The sequence below is a fragment of the Perna viridis genome, chromosome 3 (assembly GCF_037379345.1).
Source record: "Perna viridis isolate PV_CMFRI_1.1 ecotype Kerala chromosome 3, ASM3737934v1, whole genome shotgun sequence".
Lineage (NCBI taxonomy): Eukaryota > Metazoa > Mollusca > Bivalvia > Mytilida > Mytilidae > Perna > Perna viridis.
The window spans coordinates 36,452,538-36,462,785 of NC_142447.1; the positions used below are offsets into that span (position 1 = coordinate 36,452,538).

Below are 10,248 nucleotides of genomic sequence, written 5' to 3' on the forward strand. Positions count from 1 at the left end.
AAAACATTTGTTTCATGATAATTCCAGTCTGTAGGAAGGAATTAATACAAACTCCAATAAATCAGTGTAGTAAGAAAACACTTAGCCTACTTTGGTACTATTAGAAAAATCATGTATGCTTTGAACATTTTTTTTCCAATCAGGCTTTGAAATTATTATCTTCATATAACTGGCAATATTTATTTTCTTTGCTCCAAAGTCATTGACAGAGTTATAGTTCTTGAGTTGTAGTGATATTAAATTACATTGTATTAAATAAATTTTCAATGCCATCCAGAGGAAGGTTCTACTTTGTACCATGGATTCTTACATAAATAACACGAGAAATGTTTCTTGTCAGACATGATAAATGCTGAGAATTTCAGATTGTGTAATAAGAGAAGATAAATAAGGTTCTGATAATGTCCTTTTTCAATTGAATTAGGTTTTTTGAATTATTGGTAAAATTAACTAGATATAGTATGCATGTTTCTATGAGAAGTCTCCAGTTATTACAATACTGGTAGTCTTGATATAAAAAGCATTATAACTATTGAATGGTATGTTTATTTTAGATGAACACTATTACTAGTATTAAATCATTTTAATGAGCTGCTCATACCCATTTTCTGTTCAAAAGGAGCATCAAACAAGTGAAAGATATTCTCTACACTCTTATATAATAACATATACACAAGTCATGAAGAGGTGCTGATGTATCTTCACTAACTGTCATTTCAATGTAACAATAAGTTCTGCTAAAGCAATCCTTTGTTGAAATATCCATATTCACCCATCTTGTTGAATGAAAGGATTAGATATTGCCTCCATACCATCAGCTGGACATATCAATACAACTGAGGTTCCTCTACATACCACTAAACCCAGTTGTCTTGTGTCTTCTGTGAGTTTATATGGATCATCAGGATCTAAGAGCAAAAAATATTCTTTCATTCTTAAAAAACATTTTACAAAATTTTTTATACAAATTAACTTAAACCGAATAAAGTAATAAAATAGTAAAGGTACAAAATACCATTTGCTAAATAAAATTTCAGATCATTTTTTCTCAAATTTGTAAACAGAAAGTTTCAAAACAACAGGCATAAACACCTTTGATAGACTTTTTTGTGTATCAAGTCCCTAGTAGTCCAGGTTAAACAGATCCTATTAAACATGTAATGTTCTATGGACTGATGGATGAACAATGGAGAACATGGATGTCATCATGTCAAAGTATCATAGCAATATTTGTCAATCTGTCCAGAAAACTTCCAAGAAAATTGTTTATTTACAATGACCAACAGCTAGTGATTTTAATCACTAGTATGCAGAATACCAATGTAAGAGCATGGATAAGCTATTTAAAGTGACCTAAAAATTAGATATGAAAAGCATTATTTTTGTTTGCATGCCAATTCCAATCTGTACCACACTTCCTAGGCTCTTGATTAAAGTTTTACAGTACTGTCATATGGATTGGTTATTATCACTATGGTAAGTATTTGTTCATTTTTTATGGTATGAAACTGATGTCTATTTTTAGTATAAGTAATATAAACTCTTGTCTTATCTTTAATACAATGTACCTCTTAAGTATTCTGTACATCCATCCAATACCAAATTGAGAAGTGGATCATATCCCTTTAAAACACCACTTGCTGTAAATATAAACATGATTAAGTAAAAGGCTAATGTCTGAACTTGATTAAAGTATTGTTGCAAACAACAGTGAAATCTGTCTAAACTGAAAACTGAATAATCAAAAAACCTGTCTAAACTGAAAACTGAATAATAAAAAAACCTGTCTGAATACTGAATAATCCCAAAAACTTGTCTAAACTGAAAACTGAATAATAAAAAAAACCTGTCTAAACTGAACACAGAATAATCCAAAAACCTGTTTAAACTGAACACTATATAATCCAAAAACCTGTCAAAACTGAACTGAATAATCCAAAAACCTGTCTAAACTGAACATTATAATCCTAAATCCTGTCTAAACTGAACACTGAATAATCCCAAAAACTTGTCTAAACCAGACATTTTGCAAAGTCCCTGTAAATCAGTTTAAATGTATTATAAACCTTAACAAACAAATCACTTGTCTAAACCAAACCAATTGAATGGTCCAGGTCACATTTCACTGTACTTAAGTGACATCAAAATATTCATGTTTTAATTTGCTATGTCAATATTTACAAAGGGCAGATATACAATTGTTGCTTGCAGCTGCTCTTGTTTAGTCAATAGTTAATTTCCAAATACTTGTAGTTCTGTTTAAATTTCTTTTTTTGTGTAATTGACCTTAATGTTTATTGCCCTCCACTGCTATATAATGAAGAGACTTGCTTAGTAATTATCTCCATCCTATCATAAATTACAATGCAAACATCTTCTTAGACCATCTACATTTTTTCTCATTTTTTTTCTGAAATTTAGACATCATTTGTCCATGATTATATCACACTGACATTTGGATTTGACAAATTTTACAAGAATTATGGAACTTATTTTGTTACATTTGACATTTCTCAAAAGAGTGCATATTTATATATAACTATTTTGTTTGTTGAAATGCTGGTGTCCGTCCGTCCGTAGCTTGTGGACGCAACTCCTCAGAAACGGCTGAATGGAATTTGACCAAATTTTGTAGGATTATTTGTCACCATATGTAGTTCACCATACTTAACCGCTATTTTGATTCAACAATTTGTATGGGAGTTATGGGACTTTGTTCATTTTTCACATTATTCGTAATAGGAACACCTTGTGGACGCAACTCCTCAGAAACCACAGAACGGAATTTGACCAAATTTTGTAGGATTGTTTGTCACCATATGTAGTTCATCATACTTAGCCGCTATTTTGATTCGACAATTTTTATGGGAGTTACGGGACTTTGTTCATTTTTCACATTATTCCCAATAGGAACACCTTGTGGACGCAACTCCTCAGAAACCACTGAACGGAATTTGACTAAATTTTGTAGGATTGTTTGTCACCATATGTAGTTCACCATACTTAGCCGCTATTTTGATTCGACAATTTTAATGGGAGTTATGGGACTTTGTTCATTTTTCATGTTCTTTTTTGCGGATTTTTTGTTGTTGTATGAAGAGGTGCCAGTAGAAGATTATATCTTTCACATTCTTAACCTAACTTAATTTGATTCATTAAGATACATTAACCTTGAATCACCACATGGACTTATGAAAGCACACAAGTTTTGAATCTGCTACTTATATGAGTGTCAAACATTTGTAATTCAACTCTTTCTACATCGGCGGGGGACATATGGCTACGCATAGCATTCTTGTTGACATGGATTTCCTGTGATTATTCATCAGTTTTTACCTGACTTGTTATCAATTCTTATAATAAAGTCATAAGCATTTAAAGATGTGTGTGTTTTAAGTCAAAGAATACAACAGGGAAATGTTATATGTGGAGAATTCATTTCAATTACCTTCTCTTCCACCACTGAACTTCACCCTTATTGGTTTATCTAAATATTTTGAAAGATCTAATATCGTTTCTTTCTTCTTCTTCTCTTTGTCCTTGTCTTTATCTAAAACCTGAAAAAAATATTTACATATTTTAATTGGTCTATAACTCAACTGCATTTGTTATTGACTGCAAAAGGCATTAAAGAGTAAATTATTTGTATAAGTATATACTGGTAGTAATAAAACAAACAAGACAATGTGTTACAGAGATGGAAAATTGTAACAGTGACTTGATTTCATTAGTCTTTTTCATCCAGGAGATAAATATCCCCAGAGTTTTGATTCCATCAACAAAAAATCCATAGTAATAATGACCCATGAGTAGTTTAAAATATGCTGCAATTATATCAAGATTGTGAAGAGGGTTTTCTTGAAGAGGAATCATGAAAAATGAGGCATGTTTTTTTGGGGGAAGCAATAAATGGACAAAATATTAGTTAAAATTAAGATTAGTGACCATTGAGGTAAATAGAATTTTAAGTAATTGAATAAATCAACTAGTGCCTTGAATCCATGAGTAATTCCCTAGTGTTTCATATCTGGTGCTAAATTACCTTGTTTTACAAATACTATAAAAAAAATTGTAATAATGAAAAATCTCATAGATGCCAATTAAATTCACAATGAGATAACACACAATAATGAAAATGCACGAATTTGCAAGTTTGTATTTCTGTTTGAGAATAAGATAGCAGATTAGCTATATCTGGTATGGGATTATTTAGCCATGAACATCATAAGTTTTATAATGATGAATTATTGTAGACATTTTTCAAAACCCAAATTCACTAGGTTTTCAATCCAGTATCAAGATTTATTTTATAGGCTTTTCATAAACAAGTAATAAATTAATGCTGTCATATGTCATGAAGACAAAACTGTTCATTTAAAACCTAACCCTCCTTTGTTTTTATTTTCTGACACTTATATATGCAGATATCTAAATATTTTTTTTTATTTCTGAGGTATTGCAATATCAATTTGTTGTTGTAAGTGGAAATCAACCAATTTAAATGACCTCTCAATGCCTTTGTTCATAATAGTTTCTGAACAGTTACTCACAAACATGTTAGAAAAAGTAACAGTACAAAAATTGCAAACATTTTTATTGTCTACTTCAAAACAATATCTTCTTTTACCTAGTTAATTTTGATCAACTTCAATGAAAAGATGGTGGAATGAAAGTACTCTATAGTATTGCTTTACAGTTATATTCGAGTTCCCCAAGTAAGACAAGATTGCTTATAACTTTTATTAGGAGTTACAAATTACATAAAGATTGTACATGATAGCAAATAAATGTTGACCTGTTGAAAAAATGATTCAGTTCAACATATAGGATGTGGTGTGTTCAGAAAATATCAAGATCCACCAAAAACCAAACTGTTTTAATAATTTGAGAACTATAATTACTTGTTAAATACAGGGGCGGATTCAGACGGGGGCATGGCGGATGTGCACCCCCATAAAATTTGCAAAACATGGGTTGTCAGGGGTAGATTTAGGTGGTTTTAGGTTGAAACTTTAATTTCTTATATTTTTACCACAAGATATCTACATTGCACCCACTCCAGAAGAATATTTAAAAAATTTAACCTCAAAAAAATGTTTGCCTCACTCCGCTCGTCGAAATTTTAACTGTGCTCCCCCCTAATCTAAAATCCTGGATCCATCCCTGAAATATGCATCATTATTGAAAACAAAGTTTTATTACTGTTCATGCATGCGCTTCACTAAAACTGAGGAAGAAAATTAAGTAAAATTAGAGAAATTCAGACAAATTATGGAAAAACAGCTTATTTCACAAACATTTTTTTTTGTAGAAAGCCTAGAGCACATGTATCAAAATATTTAATATTTAATTTATACAAAAAAAGCCATCCATATCATTACAACTTCTGTCAAAATATTTTGTTGTTCAAATCTTGCACTCAATATTTTTGGATTAAAAAACTATCCCAAAACCTCTCATTCTCATACAAATTCTTTGAAAACTACATAGAAGCAGTATCTGGTGTTGTCATTATGACTCTATGACAAAAAAAAGAGGCCCTCAAGAGCCTGAATCACTCACCTGGTTGCATACTTTAAAAAGTTGGAATACATGCAAAACCTCAAAATGGTCAAACACCTTTGATCAAATTTGCACAGAAAATATATTTCATGTTACTGAACGTTTAAACATTAATCACCATTCTACTTATCTTAACCGAATAACATGCTAAAAGGGCAAGCAATCTTTTAAAAATGCAGTCGACAATTTTTCCCCAATTTGCACCAATCATAGATCTTTATATACTTTTACATATATATATATATTTGTCAATTGACATTAATTATCAATCTGCTTTAGTTTTGTTAACAACAGGCAAAAACAGAGAAAATGATCAAAATGACCCTTTCTTTCCAAGATGATTTTTCTGAAATTTGCAACAAAAATAGATATTGAAATACTGAACATTTAATCAATTTACATTAATCTTCAATCTGCTTTTGTTTTTTAAATAATAGGCAAAAACTGATTAAAATGTCAAAAATTACACTTTCAAGAACCATAACTCCAAGACGGGTGAATAGATTTGACTGAAATGTGCACCAAAAATAGATATTGAAATACTGAACATTTAATCAATATACATTATTCATCAATCTGCTTTTGTTTTCTAAATAATAGGCAAAAACTGCCAAAAAAAGGTAAATTTACCATAAAAAGGCAATAGCTCCAAAATTAGAGACTCGATTATCTTAAAATTTCCCGACAAGGTAGATCTCTTAGAGCCAAAGAGCCTAAGATGTCTCAGATTTCTTATATCTGTATGGTTTTTGCGAGATAAACAAAAATATATGGTGATACCCATATATTCTATTTTTAGTAACAGCTCCAATGTTTATTGGCAAGGGACAATTAAAGATACATGTATCACTTTGGGAGTAGACATACCAAGGATGAGTGTCACAAAGTTTTGTCAAATTCTGTTTGATGGTTTCAGGGGAGAAGATTTTTAAAGAAAAGTTAATGACAGATGACAATAATGGATGCTAAGTGATGAGAAAAACTCGTGTGGCCTTTTAGGCCAGGTGTCAGAGCCAAAAAAAGTGTAATTTTTGTATGGCATGATATGGATATCATTTTATCTTCAAAATATGCCTACAAGAAATTAGAGAAAGTTGAAATTTTCACTAAACATTAGGCCTGAAACAAGTATACAGGGCTCAAACTACTTGATAAAAACAGGGCCAAGTGACTTCTCTTCCAGAGAGACACTAGAGAGTGGAGAGTGATCACAGGAAGTAAACATGTACACATGTCATTTACTAATACAGCATGCTTTTTTTAAAATTATGTATGCTATATGTTACTTACATGCACACAATATAAGTAGGCATTTTCATATATTTATTTTCTTTTATTGAGAAAAATTTACTTTTTGTTTAAGCAACATGTATAAGTAACTAAATATTTTAGACAAAATGAAATCAGCGCACTGGCTGAATGATTGACTGTATCATATATTCATGAAATTTATTTTCTAATCTATACCTAAACTGCTCACCAAATTTATTACAGCAAAATTAAAATATGATTGAGTAAAGCATTATGTTCTGGTTTTTTTCCCTGGTTCAACTTAATCCATATGATTTCTTGTTCAAATTCAATAGAGTTTGAAGATTTTTGCAATTTATTTTCCCAAAAGGGTGCCATTTTTGTTTGAATTTTATCGAAAGAAAGATTACTCTGATCAAAATACTGCTAAAAGACAGAGTACAGTCATGACCATGGGCAATGTCTAAAAATGGGAGCACCACTTCACTTCACTTTTGATGTTGTCTGAGGGCAAAGTGAGTGACCCAAGGGCAACTATTTCGCCCAAACTGCCTAGTAGCATGAACCCTTGTGTAGGTATTTTAATGTTAAATCCTAAGTTAAAGTTTAAAGGAACAGTACCACAAGGAAGTGAACTGTAAAATTTACTCCAAGACTATTGATTTAGTTGAAGTAAAGGTGAAAAATGAAAAGAAAAAGAAAATGCAGACCCACCATCATTATTTTTGTTGATACTCGATGTCAGTTAAGACCTATTTTTTGTTAAATCATTATTTACCTCAGCTGTTCTATAAATGAGGCAGAGTTGTCTTTCTTTTTATTTGCTATGTATTTCTCAGTTTATAAAATCAAACATCAGTACTTAAGATTGATATGCCCAATCAAACATAATTTTGTAATTCCTTATGAAATATTTCATTATAATTCCTGCCATTTTTGTTGCTAATTGTTGGTGAGTGTTGACAAAATACTGATAATTGTATTTTTCAATGATCTGATTCAGAAAGGATGCTGTGACGATGAAAAGTTGTTTATAAGGACAAAAGTTGAAACTCTAAATAGCCCTTTTTCATATTCATGACTTTGGCTTTGTTTTTTTTAAGATTTTGAGCAAAGAGGAATAACTTTCTACAAATTTGTTATCTGACAGACTGGTTTCCTGTCAAAGTGGAGCAATGGAAAGCTGCAGACTTCAAATTAAAATATTCAATTTATTAGAGCCACGGTAAGTACTTTGATACTTTAAAATAACTCATTTCAAACCATCCAGGTACATGTACTTTCCAAAGTGAAAATAGTTTAAATTTCTATGAAAAATGCTTACAATTTCCTTTTCCCCAATGAGACCGCCAACTAGGTTATCAAATGTTGGTGGATCAAGCCCCTATGAAAAACATTCTAAAATGGCTTGCATTCTGTAAATATGAAAAAAGACTGCTGGTCCATATCTGTGTCGACAAAAACGTAATTTCTAATGAATTTGAAAATAAGCAATTATTTGGTATGAAGGATAACCTTAGAAGAGTTTTGACACAAAATAAGATAGTAAATTGTTGTTTTGTTTAAATCATTAACAACCAAATATCGTTTAAGTAACAAAATCATGAACAATATGACAATGTAAATATTATATTTTTATGATGCTGTACTTGATCAAATGAGATCGGTTATGAATAATTCACATTTTATGGATAAGCTGTTTTGAGATATGAATGAGCAAGTTATTTAACACAATTCAATAGTCGGTAGGTGTCTATTAAATTGTACACCAATTTTTAATTCAAATATGTACATTAAGTATAAAATGTATGTGACACCCAGCATAGAATATCACATATTTTGAGAAACCAGAGGTAAAAAATAAGAAATAAATGCTGGTAGAACAGACCATATTTTAAGGAGAAGATTATGTTATTGAGCAAGTCATAAACATTGAAATTAATCTTTTAAATGATTATGAAAATTACATTGAAACAAAATAATTTCCTTTTCTTAACTAATTAATCGCAATTCATAACTAGGGAATTTGAATTTCCCCCGTCTCTAAGCACCACCATGATTGGTTGAGCTGAGATGTCACGAAGATGGTTCATAAAGTGAAAGTAAATAGGTAATTGATTACGATGTCCAAAGAAATTTGAAATTTGGGACTTTTCCTCTATAATTTCAACCTAAAATAAACAGAAGAGATTGACCTACAACATGTAAGCAAATGTTAGACAACATTGACGAACAACGGGATTTGCAGCCAGAAGACTTGTTTGTCAGAAGAAAATCTAATGGCTACTTCCAAAGAATGTTTGTGTTGCTGGTAAAAAAACTTTTAGAGTATATTTCTTTTATCATATATGCAATCATAAGCTTGACAAGACAACATTTTTTGGTGATTAGATAAACAGGATTGTAGAAATATTTACAGAATATCCTTTGTTTACATATTATTTGCAGTGCTTGTATCGGTACCAAACCGACTTACTCTTAGTGATGTCATGAGCCAATCGGAAGATATAGGTAAAAACCAATTAAGTCTGCTTATGACCTTCCTTCAGGTAGGATAGTTCTGCAAGATGGCTATCTACATATATTTCAAAGATTTCGAACATGGCATAGCCTTGAGCATTTAAAAAAAAACGCATTCACTGACGTTATTTATTTTTGACATTTTGTTTACATAGATTTATCATAAGATTAAGAGCCTAACTTAATGCAAAGGTGGTCTTTCTCTTTCAGCTTAATATTTTCTATATATCCAACTTAATTTTACCCAAAAGTTTGGTAGACCAGCTTAAAATCTAGTAGCAATGTAATTGGGTTACCTGGGCCTGGCGACTGCTAATTTTCATCCATTTTAAAGTTAAAACATTGTAGTGGTTAATGCATGTGTATTCTTAAGTAGGGAGGCATAATGTAGTACAAGGTACCAATTTTAACTTTGATAACATTTATTTTACCTGTTGTGGCGGTTTTTGTGACATGTTTTTCAAGAATTTGACAAATGAACGTGCTTCGCCGGTAAACAGGAAATTATAAAACGGGGCGTAACTCTAGCTATAGAATATAAATGACATCTCGCCCCATTGCTAACCCGGCCCTTTAAGGTCAATATTAATTCGGTGCGAACTCCATGGGCTAAAAATAGAACGTAAATTCAGCACCATTCAAAGTAAAATTGAAATTGTTCCATCCAGTGACTGAATGGGACAATCGATAGATTAATTTAAATATAAGTCTGAAAAAATAAAATTTAATAACAGAAACTAAATTTTGTATACTGATGAGTAATCAAGCGAACCAAGATTCTGGCGGAAATCAAAAGAATGAAAACCAGGGACAAAGACCAGTCATGGAAAACAGACAAACACAACAAAGACCATAAAGTAACTAAAATAATATATACAGAGTAACAAAAGTAAATGATCAACTCGGAATCCACGG

At 31.0% G+C, this 10,248-nt stretch overlaps 1 protein-coding gene across 1 annotated transcript; it reads right to left on the reverse strand.

Annotated features, from left to right (window-relative positions):
* Positions 1-523: 523 nt before the first annotated feature.
* On the reverse strand, positions 524-9,874 carry LOC148622089 (U6 snRNA-associated Sm-like protein LSm7). The gene is made up of 4 exons (XM_088571650.1): positions 9,765-9,874; positions 3,449-3,557; positions 1,569-1,640; positions 524-908 (listed from the first exon to the last, which is right to left on the reverse strand). Exons 1-4 carry the CDS (start codon positions 9,786-9,788, stop codon positions 769-771), a joined length of 345 nt encoding a protein of 114 aa, XP_088427776.1. The 5' UTR covers positions 9,789-9,874; the 3' UTR covers positions 524-768.
* Positions 9,875-10,248: the final 374 nt, after the last annotated feature.

What these genes read in the sequence shown, in the direction of transcription:
- LOC148622089 (XM_088571650.1), bottom strand. Translation starts at nt 9,788, where the DNA reads ATGTCACAAAAACCGCCACAACAG. An exon ending in CACAAAAACCGCCACAACAG is followed by an intron (nt 3,558 to 9,764) that starts GTAAAATAAATG and finishes TATTTTTTTCAG; the next exon opens with GTTTTAGATAAAGACAAGGA. An exon ending in ATGTACAGAATACTTAAGAG is followed by an intron (nt 909 to 1,568) that starts GTACATTGTATT and finishes TTTTGCTCTTAG; the next exon opens with ATCCTGATGATCCATATAAA.